At 43.3% G+C, this 21,045-nt stretch overlaps 1 protein-coding gene across 1 annotated transcript in view; it reads right to left on the bottom strand.

Moving 5' to 3' along the window:
* LOC126456532 (extracellular serine/threonine protein CG31145-like) overlaps nucleotides 1-20,691 on the bottom strand; it is a 312,135-nt gene extending 291,444 nt beyond the window's left edge. The window contains exon 1 of the mRNA XM_050092282.1: nucleotides 20,409-20,691. Coding sequence (XP_049948239.1) covers nucleotides 20,409-20,691 — 283 coding nt within the window. The remainder of the gene's footprint in view (nucleotides 1-20,408) is intronic.
* Nucleotides 20,692-21,045: the final 354 nt, after the last annotated feature.

The raw sequence follows: 21,045 nt of genomic DNA, 5'->3' as shown, positions 1-21,045 counted from the left end.
GCAGGAGAGCTTCTGTAAAGTTTGGAAAGTAGGAGACGAGATACTGGCAGAAGTAAAGCTGTGAGTACCGGGCCTGAGTCGTGCTTCGGTAGCTCAGATGGTAGAGCACTTGCCCGCGAAAGGCAAAGGTCCCGAGTTCGAGTCTCGGTCGGACACACAGTTTTAATCTGCTAGGAAGTTTCATATCAGCGCACACTCCGCTGCAGAGTGAAAATCTCATTCTGGAAATCCTGTAATTCTTCGTCACTTTCACTATCACCGAATCTAGTCATTGATATCCTTTCACCTTGAATCTGAATCCCACTCTTGAACTCTTATTTTCGTCATTGCCTATTCGATGTAAAGACTGAACAGTAAGCGTGGAAGATTACGTCCCTGTGTTAATCCTTTTTAATCAGAGAATTTCGTTCTTGGTGTTCCACTAACTATTCCCTCTTCGTTCTTGTACGTATTATCGTGTTTCCCTGCAGCTTACCCCTATTTTTCTCAGAATTTCGAACATCTTGCACCAGTTTACATTGTCGGATGCTTTTCCCAGACCGAAAAATCCTATGAGCGTGCCTTGATTTTTTCTTCAGTCTTGATTCTATTAGCAACCAGTAACGTCAGAACTGTCTCTCTGGTGTCTTTACCTTTCCTAAAGGTAAAACGACCGTGAACATACAGCAACGAAAAAAGATGCAGTACTCATGTAAATTCGATACGAATTGTTAAATGAAGTTTTACGTCTTTTAATGCATATGACGAAGAATACTTTCTTCTTGACATGGAAAATGTAAATATCTAAATATTTTTGTCACGGGAACGACATTCTCGTAAGTATAATGTATATGTATTAGTGAATATTCCCTGACGGTTTTCATCGCTATTACTTAAGAGTGGCAAAACAGAAGAATTTGCGATCTTGAATAAATAAATGTACTAACTGTTGTGGAGGAAGATGTTGTCAGTTAGTTAAAAACAAAAAATGTGGGACTACGTGTACAAGAAAACAGAAAGTAACTAATAAGTAGAGTCCAGGACAGGAAAGCTGGCAGCAGCTGGCAGAACTTTGTGCTGACCCCTATACTAAAAATGATTCAAATGGCTCTGAGCACTATGGGACTTAACTTCTGAGGTCATCAGTCCCCTAGAACTTAGAACTACTTAAACCGAACTAACCTAAGGACATCACACACATCCATGCCGAGGCAGGATTCGAACCTGCGACCGTAGCGGTCGCTCGGTTCCAGACTGAAGCGCCTAGAACCGCTCAGCCACTTCGGCAAGCACCCCTATACTCCACCATACTACACAGAGTGGAGATCATAATGCATCATGTCGATTCACGTGGTCTGGAACACCTAATCTCGGAGTTAGTTTGTTTAATGAGGTGGAATTATTACATGCAGCGAATAACACGTGTAGCCACAGATTATGAGTACTATGGACCAGTTTGCCTCAAGAGAGGACACAGATGGTTTTATAACACCCTTCCCAACCGAGTCACTGCATTCGTCAAGGACATATATATAAGCTGGCTTCTAAAGCCGAGTTGTTTGTAAGTTTTATTCGATTTTATAATCACTGAAGTAACATTAGGTCACTTAAACGACATATCTGTCTAAGCCCACGACGATTCACTCCGTTTCTTCCTTTCCTTCTCGATGCTTCACTGTTTTGGTACAGAGTGTATTTACGGGGGGCGTTCAATAAGTAATACAATTTTTTTTCTCAAAACAAGTTGGTTTTATTCAAGATTCCAATACACCGTATTATTCCCACACTTTGGGCTGCAAAATCCTATTTTTCGACATGAACTCAGTTCAATGCGACGGCCTTACGCCACGTTACTGGCAGGCCAGTTTGCCCGCGTGGTACCACTCTACTGGTCGACGTCGGAGCCAATGTCTTGATGCATCAGTAACACAGCAGTCATCCACGTAATATTTCCCGCGGAATGCATGCTTCATTGGGCCAAACAGATGGAAGTTAGAAGGTGCTAGATCCGCGCTGTACGGTGGATGAGGAAGAACAGTGCAATGAAGTTCTGCGAGCTCCTTTCGGGTACACAAACTTGGGTGAAATCCTGTATTGTCGTGGGGGAGATGTTTGTTTGCATTTTTGTGGTGACGAACACGCTGAAGTTGGTTCTTCAATTTCCCGAAGGTAGCACGGCACACTTCAGAGCACATGATTGCACCACGAGGGAGGACATCAAAGAGAGTAACTCCTTCAGCGTCCTAGAAGACCGACGCCATAACTTTACTAGGTGTTTCTGGCTCGATGTGATGAACGCGTATTTCAACACATGTGGAGATGTTAGATACAAAATTATCACGATCAGCTTCATAATGCCCAAGCAGTTTCTCACAGATGGTCCTTCTTTGCTCTATACTATTAGGCGGCGGGGAACCCAACGGGCACACACCTTTCGGTTCAAAAAAATGGTTCAAATGGCTCTGAGCACTGTGGGACTTAACATCTGTGGTCATCAGTCCCCTAGAACTTAGAACTACTTAAACCTAACTAACCTAAGGACATCACACACATCCATGCCCGAGGCAGGATTCGAACCTGCGACCGTAGCAGTCGCGCGGTTCCGGACTGAGCGCCTAGAACCGCTAGACCACCGCGGCCGGCACACCTTTCGGTACATCGACAGGTGAACGAGTGTGTCAACTCTACCAATAGAGATGTCCTCGAATGAGAGTGTCCGCACGTTCCGACATTGGAGGACTCACAGCTGCGTGTGGTCTGACGGTGTGGGTGTGATCGAGCAGGTTTGCGCGACCTTGTTGTGATATTGACAGACGCCTCGCCCAACGACTCATGCGCTATTATTCACTGCCAGGCCTCTGCAGGCATTTCACAAGCGCCTTTGAATATCTGCGATGCTGTGGTTTTCCGCCAAAATAAACCCAGTGACAGCTCTCCGCTTATAACGCACCTCCTTTACAGACGCCGTTTTGAAGTCTACGTATAGTGCCGTCAGCTATCGGAACTGCATGATACATGAGGGCTGAAGCGGGAAAATTCCACGATGACCCACAACAAATTCGGTAACTTTTCAACCGATACTGGCCGAGAGCAAAAGTGTGTTGCACTACTTCTTGAACGCCTCTCGTAATAGTACGAGATTTTTATTGTAAAAAATGAGGGAAATTATAAGAAAAAAGATTGAAAAAGAAGTGTCAGATGATGAAATAAGGATTAAAGTAAACAATGTTACGTTACATGGAGCACCTACAGGCTATTCCATAAAGTTATACTGACACTTTCGAGGCGCTCTTTTTGAAGCAGTGCGACTAAATATGTTTACCCCGTCCGGCGTTCAGTTTATAACGTCGCAAGAACAGAACAGAACCTACGTAAATTTATTTTATTTGTTTGCTAATTTAAGCTGATCTGAATAAGGCCACCAGCCCCTCACTTATATCGGATCAGTGTTTCACATGTACAGTACTTTTTTTAGACCATGGTTATCTGAGAAATAACAATTTTGTTATGACAAATAGTATTAAAATGGTCTGAGTGTCTACAGTGACAAAGTGAGCAAATAATGCTGACTATGGTCTAATAAAGCCATCGCGCCCCGCTGGACCGGCCTACTAGACGGAATACTGATTGTCACTCCATCTGTACAGTGGCTGTAGAGCTCTTCAATGTAATGCCACTTCCCCATTAGAGGCGCTGCCTGATATTCAGTCGATAAACTATGCTACACCTGGCAGTACCATGGACAGCAAAACGCTGCTGTGTAAAACCCACCTTTGGGTTAAGGCTAGCCTTCGCGTAACCCACAGTTGACTACTGCCTCTTTTCATTGATTAACCCTTCTCTCTTGTTCTTTCATTGATTTGTCCCTCCTCCATTTTTATATTCAGCCCGTGGCATTTGATTGATTCCGACGGAAACGAACTTCCAAAGTCTGATTTGGTCGGGCCGCCACGAAGCGACTGCGCAGTTCCGCGTCTCTGGGAGAACGAGCCCGCCTACCCTGCATTAGGAAATGAGAGCGGAATGGATGTCAGGCGATTTTACGGGCCGGCATTCGGCGCGACTGATTTACCGTCTCCGTGGCAGTAAATCAGGAACGCGGGCCGCGGAATGGAATGCTCATCGATCCGCCCCTGTCCCGGCGGGTCAAAGCACCCACAGCCATATGCCGGCGCGTCCGTCACTCACCGCGAGTCCCCGCCCCGGATTAATACTTGCTGTCGTGGATCTGCCACCCTGCTCGTAACGAACAACAGGCAGACACTATCTTCCACCTAATAAATTGTTTCTCCAGCGACATTGTTGTTTCCTCGTAATGAATAAAAACGTTTCATCGTTCAGTGCAAGGAATCTCTGTCCAGTTTAGGGTGCTCATACAGTTGCACAGTTCGTTTGATAAAATGATATATTCAGAGTACCACTTTGAAACACGTCGGAGCCATGCGCTCCGACTTGCAACGTAATTCTAACACTCCAAGTTAGTTGGCCTTGGGTGAATCACTTGCGAAACATAGCGTTGGTAAGCAAGCAGCGAATATCTCTGCACCGCTTGACTTGTCATGTCTTACAAGAAGCGGCCAGGTCTTTCGGATCACGGATTGCCTTCAAACTTCGTAAACTTTTAGTAGTCTATTAGGACAACATAATGGCAAGTAGTAAGCATACTACTGGCACGATTTCGAGAAAATGGCAAGAGAAATTTTACGCGTCAGCGATGTATCGGCTTGTTGCTGCCCTGAGCATGAAATGGCGGCCACCACGTAAAGGTTTCCTGAAAATCTATGCCTCTAGTGATTTCTGAAATCCCCTATTCCTGCAATCGGATAAGGTACCGAGAAATGCTTTGCATCTGGGCGCTTCGATCTGCAGACACAGATTTCAAGGACGAGCGTCAGGCATCGATAAATAATGTTAGGCCGGGGTGGCCGAGGGGTTCTAGGTGCTACAGTCTGGAACCGCGCGACCGCTGGGGTCGCAGGTTCCAATCCTGCCTCGGGCATGTATGTGTGTGTTGTCCTTAGGTTAGTTAGGTTTAAGTAGTTCTAAGTCTAGGGGACTGATGACGTCAGATGTTAAGTCCCATAGTGCTTACAAGGGAACCTCCCCATCGCACCCCCCTCAGATTTATTTATAAGTTGGCACAGTGGATAGGCCTTGAAAAACTGAACACAGATCAATCGAGAAAACCGGAAGAAGTTGTGTGGAACTATTAAAAAAATTAGTAAAATATACAAACTGAGTAGTCCAGGCAAAGATAGGCAACATCAAGGACAATGGGTGTCACGGAGCGCCGTGGTCCCGTGGTTAGCGAGAGCAGCTACCCAACGAGAGGTCCTAGGTTCAAGTCCTCCCTCGAGTGAAAAGTTTAAATTTTTATTTTCAGTTTATGTGACAAACTCTTGTGTTTTCATTACTTTTTTCGGAGTGATTATCACATCCGCAAGAAGACCTAAATCGGGCAAGGTAGAAGAATCTTTTTACCCATTCGCTAAGTGTACAAGTTAGGTGGGTCGACAACATATTCCTGTCATGTGACGCACATGCCGTCACCAGTGTCGTATAGAATATATCAGATGTTTTCCTGTGGAGGAATCGGTTGAACTATGACCTTGCGATCAAATGTTTTAGGTTCCCATTGGAGAGGCACGTCCTTTCGTCTACTAATCGCACGGTTTTGCGGTGCGGTCGCAAAACACCGACGCTAAACTTCTTACAGTGAACAGAGACGTCAATGAACGAACGGACAGATCATAACTTTGCGAAAATAAAGAAAGTAAAATTTTCAGTCGAGGCAAGACTTGAACCAAGGACCTCTCGTTCCGCAGCTACTCACGCTAACCACGGGACCACGGCGCTCCTTATGCTACAATCTCTTTGATGTTGCATATATTGCACATGGACTACTCAGTTTGTATATTTTACTAATTTTTTTCATAGTTCCACATAACTTCTTCCTGTTTTCTCGATTGATCTGTGTCCAGTTGTTCAAGGCCTATCCACTGTGCCAACTTATAACTAAATCTGAGGGGGATGCGATGGGGAGGTTCCCTTGTTAGAGCCATTTGAACCACCTCTGTATGCTGAGCCATTTTGATAAATAATGGTGCAAACAGCTTTATTCAGTAACACAATGAGTTACAAAACAGAGCTGTTAAGTCTTTCGTGGCCACTTGTTGACGAACTGCCTGTTGGCTTCTCTCTCGGATTCTTCGGGCGACGTTCTTCTGATGATTCTTCTGACATTTCGCCAGCACGAATACATACATTTTCAGGAAAACTTTACGCATGTGGTCGTTTACTTGTCGGTAATTATAAATATCATATTTGTTGTGATAATAAAAATTAGCAAACAATCTAATAGGATTGTAAATTCAATAAAAGTTCACGTAAATGTACGTCTATTCATCACTGTCAAAGTTTCACACTCCAGTCCACCACCAGCAATAGAGGGTGAAACTCTGACAATGCCAGCCACTCGTGCTGGCGAAACGTCGGAAGAATCATCAGACGAACGTTGGCCGAAGAACCCGAGGCAGAAGCCAAAAGGCAGTTTGTCAGGTACAAAACAGCCAGAATATGAGGGCAATGTATGATTAACTGTCGAATGTGCTTTTGACATTACTAATTGCAGGATGATATTTTTAATACAGGCAAGGGAAACAAATCAAAACGGCATCTAATACATCGAATGACTGTAATTTTCCCGCATGCACAAGAAATCTTTAGAGTTTCTAAGTACAAACAAAGCTTGTTGGCGATATACGATGGAATGTATTTTATTAGCATTGTTCACGACAACCAATTTATCGTTCGTCTTCAATCAAACATAAACAAGTTTGAAGACGCTTGGTGAAGTTTTTAGTTTGTGTATAAAAAAAAAGTCGCATGGTAATTTTTCTAGTAATAAAAATTAGTAAACAGCCAAATAACATTAGAAATTCAATAAAATACACGTGTCTTTCATCACGTTACCTTTCATATGTAATATGTACGTAATAATATGAAGAGAGGAAAAAAAATATAAATAAGGAAAACATCGATCCATCGATTACGGAGCTTGAAAACAAATCAAGTAACTGCTGCCATTTCGTTTAGGGTTGCTAGGCACCGGTGCATCACTGACGCAAAAAACTCTCGCGATTTTCTCGAAACGGCCGAAGTGGTACGCCTTACTACTTGCACGTAATGTTGTCCTAGTTGACTATTAAAAGTTTACAAAGCCTCTAATAAACCCGTAATCTGTTCACGTACTGTGGCTGGTACGAATGAATAAGAGGGCAGGCCACCAAATTCAGTTTGACCGATATTTTCTCTGTGAGCAGAGGAAGATAGAAGCTTTCTCTGCTTCAGTGTGAAGTTAAACGATCCGGAGGATAATTGTAGTGTTTCGATGTTTCAGCAAGCTGTTTGGTACAACTGAGTAAGACTGTTGTAGCCACTAGCCTTACCATTCACTCGAGAAGCATACGCGATTTTTACGTTTAAGTCTATTTTCAAATAATGTACATTAAAATTAACCCATACCGTGTATTTGACGACTCAGTGCTGCACTTTGTTATTCGTTGGTGAGCTTTTGGAATCCACTACACGCATGGCTGGCGATACCAATTATAACTTTTCCGTCCATAATTAGAAAAGTTACATCTCTTCCTCTTTTTTAATCTCTCTCTCTCGTAAAATGCATTGCAAACATTTTGTTGCTGTAGTTCTGTCGTTATGGATATTAACGGGCGAATAAGTGATTTGTGAACTTGTGCATTATTTGTGTGGATGACTGTACTGTCCATGGGAGACTACCCTTCCTGTAATCAATATTTTTTCAGACATTATAACATTCATTTTCTCAAATCTTTCGTATGCTTATTTCTTTGTTCACCTTCGTCCTCTCTCTCTTACAATCCAGTGGAAACATATTTCCCAACATTCCGTTATATTAGGTGTCACTCACTGAGTAGCCCCTATTAATCTTACAATTATAGCATAATTTGTCTAGCGTACCGCACATTACTGAGAATGAGTAGATTCTGGTCACGGGCGCCAAAGAGACTTCATATGAGAGCACGGTATCTTACGTACACTATTGCAGTTTCACCTTTGGACCCTTTTCAAGTGCATTTACGTCATCTCTCAGCACATGTCAAACACGTCTTCCCACACTAAGACCATTGTGCAACAGGAGTGGCGTATTGTCAGAAAAGACTACATTTTCTGCGTGATATGCAGACAGGTTTCTGCTCTGGTACCGATAACAGCGCGGGAGTGAAACTGGAAACGAGCTTCAAAGTCGAAGTACGCGGGACAGTACGATTTTCGGATAAAACGACTAAATTGCACGCAGATTCACGGTGAAACTCTGGCGGTATAAAGACCAAACATAATGTCGCGTTACGCCGAAATGAAACGGTGCCAAAATTTGACCCAGACCGCAAAAATGTTGGTGATGCTGATGGGGAAGGATAGACATAAATATCGACCACAGGCAGTCGCAGATATTCTCACCATCAGAACGTTCACACAGCCGTTCACGAATGGCTCTGTGTCCAGTGAGAGAATTTCTGTCGTTGAGGAATTGAACGATTGGAAGAACGTTCCGACTGTTGTTTACAGAGACATGGCGATTATGTTGAAAAATAGTCTCATGTATCTGTGTCCCTTTGAAGGGTAGTGCAGCATTCAGTGTAAGTTAACTTGGCCTGTCATAGCATTGTGTGACTTACTTTTGAAATCCCATCGTACATATAGTTAAACATACTCCATTTGATATCCCTCCCCCCTTTATTCCGACCAGTCACTAATCTGTATAAAATTATGTCATGTATGTCACTATTTAAGCTGTAGGTGGACTCTACTGCTTATCCCCATCGTTCTATCAGCTGATCGTCCCCCTTGCTTCCAAGCCCGTCTTTAGGGGAAAAAATTAGCATTGTTTCCTCCTGCTTTCTCTGTAGTGTGTTCTACACTCACATTCGCCAAAAAAGTCTACTACTTAAAGATGCACATGCACAGTCACAAACGCAAGAAACTTCTTTTTTTTCATAATTGGTTACCGGTTTCGGTCTGCTTTAGACCATCTTCAGACCTACCATCATGATGGTAGATGGTGGTGGTAAACGAAGTAGGCGCAGTTAGCGTTCGTGGAGTCGTAGCGGTTGCTCAGTTTACCGCCACCGTCTCCTTTTTATCATGTTGGTACGTCTGAAAAGGTCTAAAACAGAGCGAAACCGGTAACGTCGTATTTAAAAAGAAAGAAACAAGGTTTCTTGCCGGTGTGACTGCATGTGCATTTTAAGTAATAAAAAAAGAATCGCTTTCTCCAAGAGAAGAGAAATGTTCTCAAAAATTATTAAAAAGTCTACTGTTTGGAAAGATTTCCCCTCCCCCACCCCACCCCACAATCAACCCTACTCCTCCTATCCAGATCTTCATTGGGTGTACGAAATTAATAGTGCAATAAAGTTTTAATCTCTATGCTCAAGATGAATGCATGTTATTGTTATATTTTGTTATTGGATACTGAGCCAGTTTGGCTGCGTTTTTATTCACACTGTACATGAAATTTTACGATGGCTCAGTTTGTGAGCTGTTTCCTTCCTAGTATATGTTATTTTGGTTTTTATCTGTTGATATAACAACATACTAGCCCAGCTGAGCTATTTTTCGGCAATTAAGATGTTTTTTAATGTGGCTTTACCTGGGCATTGATGTCATTAAATGGTTTTCTATTGTTTAAGCGCCGGCCTGGGTGGACGAGCGGTTCTAGGCGCTACAGTCGGGAACCGCGCGACCACTACGGTCGCAGGTTCGAATCCTGCCTCGGGCATGGATGTGAGTGATGTCCTTAGGTTAGTTAGGTTTAAGTAGTTCTAAGTTCTAGGGGACTGATGACCTCAGATGTTAAGTCCCATAGCGCTGAGAGCCATTTGAACCATTTATTGTTTAAGCTGATTTATTTTCGGGCAGTTAAGATGTATTTTAGATTACAAAGGTCGCCAGTGTGACATTTCTTGATGTATTACGTTTTTATATATGGAATCTCACTATCTAGTTCTACATCTACATCCATCCTCCGCAAGCCACCTGATTGTGTATGGCGGAGGGTGCCCTGAGTACCTCTATCGGTTCTCCCTTCTATTCCAGTCTCGTATTGTTCGTGGAAAGAAAGATTGTCGGTATGCCTCTGTGTGGGGTCTAATCTCTCTGATTTTATCCTCATGGTCTCTTCGCGAGATATACGTAGGAGGGAGCAATATACTGCTTGACTCCTAGGTGAAAGTATGTTCTCGAAACTTCAATAAAATCCCGTACGGAGCTAATGAGCGTCTCTCTTGCAGAGTCTTCCACTGGAGTTTATCTATCATCTCCGTAGCGCTTTCGCGATTGCCAAATGATACTGACGAAGCGCGCTGCTCTCCGTTGGATCTTCTCTATCTCTTCTATCAACACTATCTGGTACGGATCCCACACTGCTGAGCATTATTCAAGCAGTGGGCGAACAAGCGTACTGTAACCTACTTCCTTTGTTTTCGGATTGCATTTCCTTAGGATTCTTCCAATGAATCTCAGTCTGGCATCTGCTTTACCGACGATCAACTTTATATGATCATTCCATTTTAAATCACTCCTAATCCCTACTCCCAGATAATTTATGGAATTAACTGCTTCCAGTTGCTGACCTGCTATATTGTAGCTAAATGATAAAGGATCTTTCTTTCTATGTATTCGTAGCACATTAAACTTGTCTACATCCTCCTGCATTTCAGTACAATTTTCCATTGTTACAACCTCTCGATATACTACAGCATCAGTCGCAAAAAGCCTTAGTGAACTTCCGATGTTATCCACAAGGTCATTTATGTATATTGTGAATAGCAACGGCCCTACGACACTCCCCTGATACACACCTGAAATCACTCTTACTTCGGAAGACTTCTCTCCACTGAGAATGACATGCTGCGTTCTGTTAGCTAGGAACTCTTCACTCCAATCACACAATTGGTCTGATAGTCCATATGCTCTTACTTTGTTCATTAAAAGACTGTGGGGAACTGTATCGAACACCTTGCGAAAGTCAAGAAACACGGCATGTACCTGTTAACCCGTGTCTATGGCCCTCTGAGTCTCGTGGACGAATAGTGCGAGATGGGTTTCACACGATCGTCTTTTTCGAAACCCATGCTGATTCCTACAAAGTAGATTTCTAGTCTCCAGAAAAGTCATTATACTCGAACATAATACGTGTTACAAAATTCTACAACTGATCGACGTTAGAGATATAGGTCTATAGTTCTGCACATCTGTTCGACGTCCATTCTTGAAAATGGGGATGACCCGTGTCCTTTTCCAATCTTTTGGAACGCTACGCTCTTCTAGAGACCTTCGGTACACCGTTGCAAGAAGGGGGGCAAGATCCTCTGTGTAAAATCGAATTGGTATCCCATCAGGTCCCGCGGCCTTTCCTCTTTTGAGCGATTTTAATTGTTTTTCTATCCCTCTGTCATCTATTTCGATATCTACCATTTTGTCATCTGTGCGACTATCTAGAGAAGGAAAAAGACATTTAGTATTTCACTTGCATACAGTGTTTACTTGGAACCAAAGCTTGTAATGTACCTCTTAGCCAATTGATACTGCAGTTACTAGCATGTACTATAGTTTTCTCTGTCACACTGCATTGTCTTTGATTGTATCCTTGGCTGTTTGGCCTAGTTACATCTGCCAATGTGTTACTAGCTGTCGATATGGACTTGCTTCTTGACGAAAATTATCGAACACAGTTATTAACGCTGGAAAAGTTTTACGTAATGTGGTGGGCTTAAAAGAGCAAATTACTTTTGTTCAAATTATGGTATAACTTCCTTCCGGTTATCCCAGTAAGTGATATACTATTTAACCTCATATTTCCCCGCAAACTGTGTAATCTCTAATGGCTTGATTTATTAGTTTTCGTCCAAGCTTGATAATGGCCACTGACCGAAACTAGTAGCGAACTGTGCAAAGTAAATGATGGCTGAAGGTTTCACCATGGCTTTTAATGTATGACGTACTTTCGAAGTCCGCTCATAAACGTAATCAAATATACTCCATTTGATACCTTTCCGTCATGTGCTGTTCTAATGTCATCAAAACATCTCAGAGAGGTATCTTAGAATAATAAGTCTCTCATTTCTTGTTGAGCATGCTCGCGCATACTACGGCATTTGCTCTGTTTACAACAGCCTCTACTTCTAGTCAGTGCCTGAACTGTGACGCGATTCCTCGATTAACGTCGTCTCTCCATGATTATACTCGTGTGTTCCCTTCATTTCCTGCCACCCCGTTACCCAATCCATGGGGCCAGTGACACCAGATTTATTAAGCTCATTTCGAACGCCACTGAATGAATCTTGAGCACCTGCGACTCACCTCTGATCAATCTGTGAGAGTTGCAAGTAGTGATTGGCAGTCGTGGTTAAGGATAGCTAACCACCACTCTCGATGTACCATGAAGTCTTTGACACCAGCTATGTTCGCTGCAGTTAGCACGAATAGTATGATAACAGGTAGGTGCCTGAAATTCCAGACCCTTTATAACCTGCAGATGCTGGAATGATTTATCCTTGCAGCTTGCATACAGGCGATGCACGTAAATCCTCTCACATGGATGCATTATTTTACTTACAGTTTGTCAATGTGAGTTTATGAAGATAATTTTGTAATAATCTAAGGATATCGTGCCAGGAGCTGTACTATTGTTCTGGAATCTTGAGAGGGAAAAAAGTCCTAAGACAGTGCTGGCTAAGAGCGGCGACATAGCTAAGTAGCCGTAATGGGAAAAGTTTTCTTTAACTCTCGCGAGAAAGGGGGAAGAAGGAAGAGCAATTCAGTGTAGAATTCCTGCCATGAAGAAGCTTCTCTCCTTGTGATAATAGTACCAGCAGTAATCTCCACCACGCACCACAAATTGGCCATCGTACATATAGATCTGATCTGGCACAAGACGGACTTTTTCTTCGTATCTTTAGTTCTTTCACGCGTATCTAACAGTAACGTTATGTATATTAAATTTAAGAATCACGTTATTTTTGTTTCCTCACGTGGGTTTGTGTGTTAAATTTTGAAGCCGTGTGATTTACGTAATTTGCGTGCTAAGAGTGAAAATATTGTTTGTGTAAATTCAGTGAAGAGAAACACCTCCTCTTGTATGTTGAAAGAGTGTTGGAGTGCGATTAACGGTTTGTGCCGGAGACAATGTGTAACTCTTTTGCCAAAGACGATTTGAAAGTGTATAAGAAGAATGATTTTGCGTGAAAGAGTGGTACATAGTCAGTCGCTACTATTCAGGCAATCAGCAGAACAATTTGTATTTACAGAAAATTATAACGGCGCTGGTCGATATTGCTGGCTTCGCGAGAAGCACATGAAGAACACAAAAATTTAGATATACGTTTGGAAGGTGTGAGCGGAGACTCAGACTGCCAAGGATTTAGGTTCGAATCCCGGAGATGCTTAAATTTTGATTAATAATCAGCATTGGTTCCCGAAGACTTCCGGCTTAAGAAATCATCCTCATTCTGCCAACGGTCTTGTCAAAGAGAGCGGAGGAGCTGACAGAGGTTCAGAGCATTCTCTTGTCCTAGGGGTGGGGAACTGCCCCTGAAGGCAGAAGAATCAACAAAGATCAACGGCATGAGGATGCCGGCACGGCATTGAAGACACATAAAGTGTGTCCACAGGACATGTGGCCTGTAATTAAAGAAGTGTCATGGTGATCTCTCCTTTAGCAAAAGATTCCGGATTAGTCCCCCATTCAGATTTGCGGGAGGAGACTGCCAAGAGAGAGATCACCACGAGAAAAAGATTGAATAATCAACGAAAGGATAACGTTCTATGAGTCTGAGGGTGGAATGTCAGACGCTTGAACATGGTAGGGAAACTAGAAAATCTGAAAAGGGAAATGCTAAGGCTCAATCTAGATATAGTAGGGGTCAGTGAAGTGAAGTGGAAAGAAAGATTTCTGGCCAGATCAGTATAGGGTAATAGCAACGGCAGCAGATAATTGTATAACGGGAGCAGGATTCGTTATGAATAGGAAGGTATGGCAGAGAGTGTGTTACTGTGAACAATTCAGTGATAGGGTTATTCTTATCAGAATCGACAGCAAACCAAATCCGACAACGATAGTTCAGGTATACATGCCGACGTCGCAAGCTGAACATGAAGAGAGAGAGAAAAAGTGTACCCTTTCCTGCTGCGGTTGATTTTACCCTGTACTCGTCTGACCTGATATCCTTGTCTTTGACAAAGCCGTTGGCAGAATTAGGGTGACTTCTTATACCTTAATCAAAATTTAAGGAGCAGCGGGATTCGAACCAGGTATCGAAGACGTTTGGATTATGAATCGAAATCACTACCCCAAGACCACGGGTGCAAACCATTGACAGCAGAAGAAATACTTCAATTGATCGATGAAAGGAGGAAGTACATAAAAAGTTTTCCGGGAGACTCAAGAATACAGATGTACATGTCGCTGAGGAATGAAATAAATAGGAAGTGCGGGGAAGCTAAGACGAAATGGCCGCATGAAAAATGTGAAGAAATCGAAAAAGAAATGAATGTTGGTAGAACTGACTCAGCATACAGGAAAGTCAAAACAGCCTTCGGTGACATTAAAAACAAGGGTGATAACATTAAGAGTGCAACGGTAATTCCACTCTTAAATGCAGGGGAGAGACCGAATAGGTGGAAAGAATACACCGATAGCCTCTATGAGAAGAAAGATTTGTCTGAAGAGTCGATTTAGAAGAGATAGGGGACACGATTTTAGAATCAGAATTTAAAAGAGCTTTGGAGGACTTAAGTTCAAATAATACAAGAAGATGGTATCTGTTCTTTTGGACATATCCGGCCATTAAACTTCATCTTCTGTGTTGGATGCACACGCATTGCCCGAACTCTTACGGGACTTGGTAAGAGTATCTGCCGCAAGTAATGAGTGTAATGGGCAGGGGCACTACGAATGTAGTGTGCGGACATTAAGTTGGGAATGTGGGTTCAAAAATGGTTCAAATGGCACTGAGCACTATGGGACTTAACATCTGTGGTCATCAGTCCCCTAGAACTTAGAACTGCTTAAACCTAACTAACCTAAGGAAATCACACACATCCATGCCCGAGGCAGGATTCGAACCTGCGACCGTAGCATTCGCGCGGTTCCGGACTGAGCGCCTTAACCGCGAGACCACCGCGGCCGGCGGGAATGTGGGTCTCACGGGGAGCGTGCAAGGGAGAAATTCCTGTAGTCGCACTATCCTATGAGCCCTCGGTGACTCAGATGGATAGACCGTCTGCCATGTAAGCAGGAGATCCCGGGTTCGACTAGGGGCACACATTTCCAACTGTCCCCGTTGATGTCGACAGCTTAGAGTCTTGATTTAATTATCATTTCATAAAGCTTTGTGTCGTGCAGTCATCAAGGGTACACGAGTGGGCCTTCGGCTCCGAAAGCCCATATCGATGATAATTCGTTGAATGGTTCGCATGCTGAAACTTGTTGATGGCTCAGCACTGAAATCTGCAGCAATTTCTTCACGTTGGCACAATTCTCTTCAGTGATCGTCGGTCCCGTTCTTGCAAGGTCTTTTTCCGGCCGCAACGACGTCAGAGATTTGATGTTTTACCGGATTCCTGATATTCGCGGTGCACTCATGAAATGGTCGTACTTCATAGATACCTCGGAGATGCTGTGTCCCATCCCTCATTGCCAACAGTGTATTCTGCCTATTTACAAATCTCTGTATTTGAATACGCATGCCTATACCAGTTCCTTTGGCACTTGAGTGCATCGAAAAGTATACAGTAGCTGTCATTTCAAGCGCCACGTTAGAGAAGGAAGTAGGCACAACGTTTGCACATTCATGACACTGCTCCAATGCGCCAGTATTATTAATTCAGTGAATCTGAAATGTTTCCAAAAGTTTAAAATTTTCTCACATAGATATGTGAACGTAACTAATTAAACTTAAGGAGAGGTGAAAGGATATTGTGTGTTCCTTGAAACACCATCTCAAGTGTTTGAATAAATGAAGAAAATTCTCAAGCTGCAACCATACACTAAAGACGTAGAGCCGCAGTGTCTCGAATCTGTGAATCCAAAGTCGAAAATCATTACAAACCACGCAACTGGCAGTATGTTAATGATAACATTTCAGTAATCAGTAGTATGCTGATTGGCAAAAGGAAACTTAGGGATACAAACGTCGTCTGCGATACCACCGATATTCCTATGCATCAATGTTTTATGAAAACACATCGTTGTTGGTAAAACATTGACTTAAAAACATCGCTGTATCGAAACATCGATTTTTTTTTAAATTGCAGAAGTTCGTGTACGGGATGTTGTAGTACTTCGTATTATTTTAGTATAAATAATGTAGTCTGTGTAAAATACTGAGCGAGAACTTTTTCGCTAACAGAACTCACAAAATATGTAAGCATTTTTATTAATGAAAGCACAATATCAGACACTCAGAGAACTGAAGTTAATAAAGAAAGAAGTTTTATAACAGTGTATCGCTGCTGGGAACAGTTATCAAAATCAATATTTATTTATTCAGAACGGGATTTAAAAGCAACAGTTCCAAATGCCGCTTTTCCAGTAAACGATTTCGCTTTAGATAGCAGTCGTTCGTTCTGAACTGACGTCGTCACGGTGGGTAAATATACGGTAACGCATGTGTACAATCTCGGAAACATACCATTCATATTATTCCACATTGCAATTGAGTTTTGTGTAATCGGAGGAACTGTTGAATCGAGATATATATATATATATATATATATATATATATATATATATATATATATATATATATATATACTAACTTCACTGTCCGTTTTTGTGGAAGATACATGTTTCAGTTTCATTTTCCTGTGTGCTAAATGTTGATGTATTTACAGAAATATTCTTTTTTTATCTGACAACGACGCCTCGCCTGACGATTCTGATAGCTGAGCAGCATTATCGGTATTCTTGACGAATCCATTCAAAAAAGTGGCCACTTTACTTTTAGCTACGACATGTAGAAAAATGTGATAACTTGAACCTCGGGTCAAGAGCAGTTGCCAGCGCCATAACTCACCAGCAGTATCACTTTGCTGACAACCATTCAAGGATCATCAGGAATCTCTTTGGTTACCATTCAGTAACATTTTAGTACCAATCCGGTTATCTCATTGGCATAATTTAGCTCAGAGGTAGTAATCGCGGAGCTTCAGGCCGCGTGAGTAATGTTTGACTTACAACAGACGCTAAATGGACGAAACTGGAGTAACAACAGCTTCACCGCGTCCTGACATCGAGAATTATCTTCTCTGTAGTGACTGATCACTATCAGACACTGTATGTTCTTTTCATTCACATTACAAGAGAAACTGGTCCTACCTGTTGAACTAGCTAGACAAATTATATTATATAGTTCTGTCTCTTAGTTGAAGTAATCCGTATGATTTCCAAAAGATGCTGCTGTTCCAAAGGAAAATATGTCAAGAAACGTCACTAGAAGTAATATCAATACATTGATGTTTTTCGTATGGACACACCGATGGCAAAAGTCCATGTCCTTCTACAAAAACGTGGTTCAGCATTTCTAAGGACAATGGAAAGGTACATTTATATGTGTATTTCCCCATTTTTCAATAAATTCGCGTAATGTACATTTTACGAGTGCTGTTCGGATAATTAGGTTCGATCGGTCGCGAAATGGAAACCATAGAGAAAATAATACCTTCCAGTTACTTCGCTACATAGTCGTCGCTCCAAATTACACATTTGTGGTAGCGTTATATCAACATTCGCCATAGAAGACAGCCGCCTTTGTTTTCCGCCACTTCTTAACACTGGTGTGCAGTTTGTACCACAATGTTGTCATCATACCCAGCGATTCATGTGAGCAGAGATGACTGACATAGGGAGCCAAGTCAGGCTCTGTGGCAGGTGATCAAACACTTCCCATCGAAAACACTGAAGGGGCGATCTCATTGCCCCTGTAGTGTGCGGCCAAGAATTGTCGTGAAGAAGGAAACGCATGACAGGTACGTTGTGTGGGGTTGTCTGAAATCAGGCGAAACCTCTCAACGGACACCCACACTTGGCGGGAGACACTATTGCTCTAAGCATCTTTCGTCCTCACCGTCGGCTCAGAACTGAAAACAGCGACGTGACGCGATTGGCAGGCATAGTAGCTACACTGCCCAACACATCTGTTCAAAGCTTCATCGGGTTTTCACTGTCGTTTCCATTTCACGAACTGTCAGGCCTTACTTTCAGAATAGCTCTTGCAGACTTTTTTCCTTTATCATTGGGCCTTCATGGCCTGTTAGGGCGGAGTTTAGTTTATCTGTCTAAAACATCACGCAACCTCAAACGATATACCTATCCTCTCCATATACCACCTTCATCATTCCAATCCCCCCTCCTCCCCCCTCCCCCCTTCCTCATCCATCACAAATCTTTTAACTATATATGACGGTAGTATCTGTTCCCGAAAGAACAGTTACTGTTGATGACCATGCAGCTTTGCTAGAATGAAATGATAATTAAATGGACACCCTAGCAATTCTGGATGTGTGGGATGTCGCATTGTCCTGCTGGAATTGCCCAAGTCCGTCGGAATGCACAGTGGACTTGAATGGCTGCAGCTGATCAGACAGGATGCTTTCGTACGTGTCACCTGTCAGAGTCGTATCTAGGTGTATCAAGGGTCCCGTATTACTCCAACTGTACACGTCCCACATCATTACAGTTCCTCCACCAGCTTGAACAGTCCCCTGCTGACATGCAGGATCCACGTATTCATGAGGATGTCTCCATACCCGTACACGTCCATCCGCTCAATCCAATTTGAAACGAAATTCGTCTGATCAGGCAACATGTTTCCAGTCATCAACAGTCCAATGTCGGTGTTGATGGGCCCAGGCGAGGCGTAAAGCTTCGTGTCGTGCAGTCGTCAAGGGTACATGAGTGGGCCTTCGGCTCCGAAAGCCCATATCGACGATCTTTCGTTGAATCGTTTGCACGCCGACACTTGTTGACGGCCCAGCACTGAAATCTGTTGCAATTTGCAGAAAGGTTGCACTTGTGTCACGGTGAACGATTCTGTTCAGTCGTCGTTGGTCCCGTTCTTGCAGGATCTTTCTCCTGCAGCAGCCATGTTGGAGGTTTGATATTTTACGGATTCCTGATACTCACGGTACACTCTTGAAACTGGTCGTACTGGACAGTCCCCACTTCAACGCTACCTCGGAGACGCTTTGTCCCATCGGTCGTGCGCCAACTGTCACACCACGTTGAAACTCACTTAAATCTTGATAACGTGCCATTGCAGCAGTAGTAACCGATCTAACAACTGCACCAGACACATGTCGTCTTGCCGGCCGGAGTGGCCGTGCGGTTCTAGGCGCTCCAGTCTGGAACCGAGCGACCGCTCCGGTCGCAGGTTCGAATCCTGCCTCGGGCATGGATGTGTGTGATGTCCTTAGGTTAGTTAGGTTTAATTAGTTCTAAGTTCTAGGCGACTGATGACCTGAGAAGTTAAGTCGCATAGTGCTCAGAGCCATTTGAACTTGTCTTATATAGGCGTTGCCGACCGCAGCGTCGTATTCTTCCTGTTTACATATCTCTGTATTTGAATACGCATGCCTATACCAGTTTCTTTGGCGCTTCAGTGTATTTAGGCGTTTTGGGGATGTTCTCACCTTTACTAATGACAAAAAAATGGTTCAAATGGCTCTGAGCACTTTGGGACTTAACTTCTGAGGTCATCAGTCCCCTAGGGCGTCGAACTACTTAAACCTAACTAACCTAAGGACATCACATACAACCATGCCCGAGGCAGGATTCGAACCTGAGACCGTAGCGGTCGCGCAGCTCCAGACAGTAGCGCCTAGAACCGCTCGGCCACTCCAGCCGGCTACTAATGACAGATACGGCCTATGTGAGCAGATTTGCTTGCTCGACAAGTGCTTGTATTTCATACCAGTCTGATATTTTTTGACATATAAATAAGGTGAAGAATCTTGGTATTTGTACACTATTCTTGCTTTTGTGATAATTTTATTATTTATTGCAGTTTTTGTCGTTTAACATGGCCTAATGCCGAAATTTGGATCTATAACAATAAAATAAAAAATATTACAAAGAAATCGAGGCAGTATCATTAAAAACTACCGTAACTGTGGCTCCTGTCAGAATAAAAGAAATTAGCAGTAATAATGTCAGTTCCTATGAATAATACGTCCAACAAGGTTACAGTGTGATTATTTAATCCTCAGAGTGTGTCAAACCCCTGCTACTGTCTTCCAAAAATGGTCGAAAATACAGAGTTGTACGTGAATATTGCAGCGCTTCGATGTGCACCACGCAGTAGCAGGCATAAAACGCCTACTGTACGGACCAGCGCCGTGGCGCGTCTGCGCCAAAATCCTCCTAAGCCGGATCTCGGCCCAGGGGCTGAATAGGGGCCCAAGTTGCGGCCAGAGGTGTTTGCTGACCCCAGCGTGCTCCCTGGACGGAGTAATTACGGAAGGCGCCGCGACTGCCGGTAATGAACGCGCCGTCTCCGCGCCACCTGCCGGCAGTGAATCCCAGCTGCCGGCGCCGCTTCCGCCTGCATTATTACGGCGAAATGTAAACACGGCGCCGCGCAGCGCGTCAAATCCACACAGTGGCTGACTCATTTTGCGCAGCACGGAGGCCGTCTCTACTGTACCGTCACACGTAAGACAGAGGTGGTCTTACGCCAAACGGACGTCACGAGTAGTCGCATACCGACAGGTTATCGAAACAGGCCCCCACCACCACAAGCACATGGCAATAAACGCGAAAAAGAGAAGTAGGGGCCGGTTTAAGAATGAATGGCATTGAAACAGAGGATGACACGCATAAAGCTGAAATACTAAACACCTTTTTCCAAAGCTGTTTCACAGAGGAAGACCGCACTGCAGTTCCTTCTCTAAATCATCGCACAAACGAAAAAATGGCTGACGTCGAAATATCTGTCCAAGGAATAGAAAAGCATCTGAAATCACTCA

The sequence above is a fragment of the Schistocerca serialis genome, chromosome 2 (genome assembly GCF_023864345.2).
Source record: "Schistocerca serialis cubense isolate TAMUIC-IGC-003099 chromosome 2, iqSchSeri2.2, whole genome shotgun sequence".
NCBI lineage: Eukaryota > Metazoa > Arthropoda > Insecta > Orthoptera > Acrididae > Schistocerca > Schistocerca serialis.
This window is presented reverse-complemented; position numbering and strand designations above follow the sequence as displayed.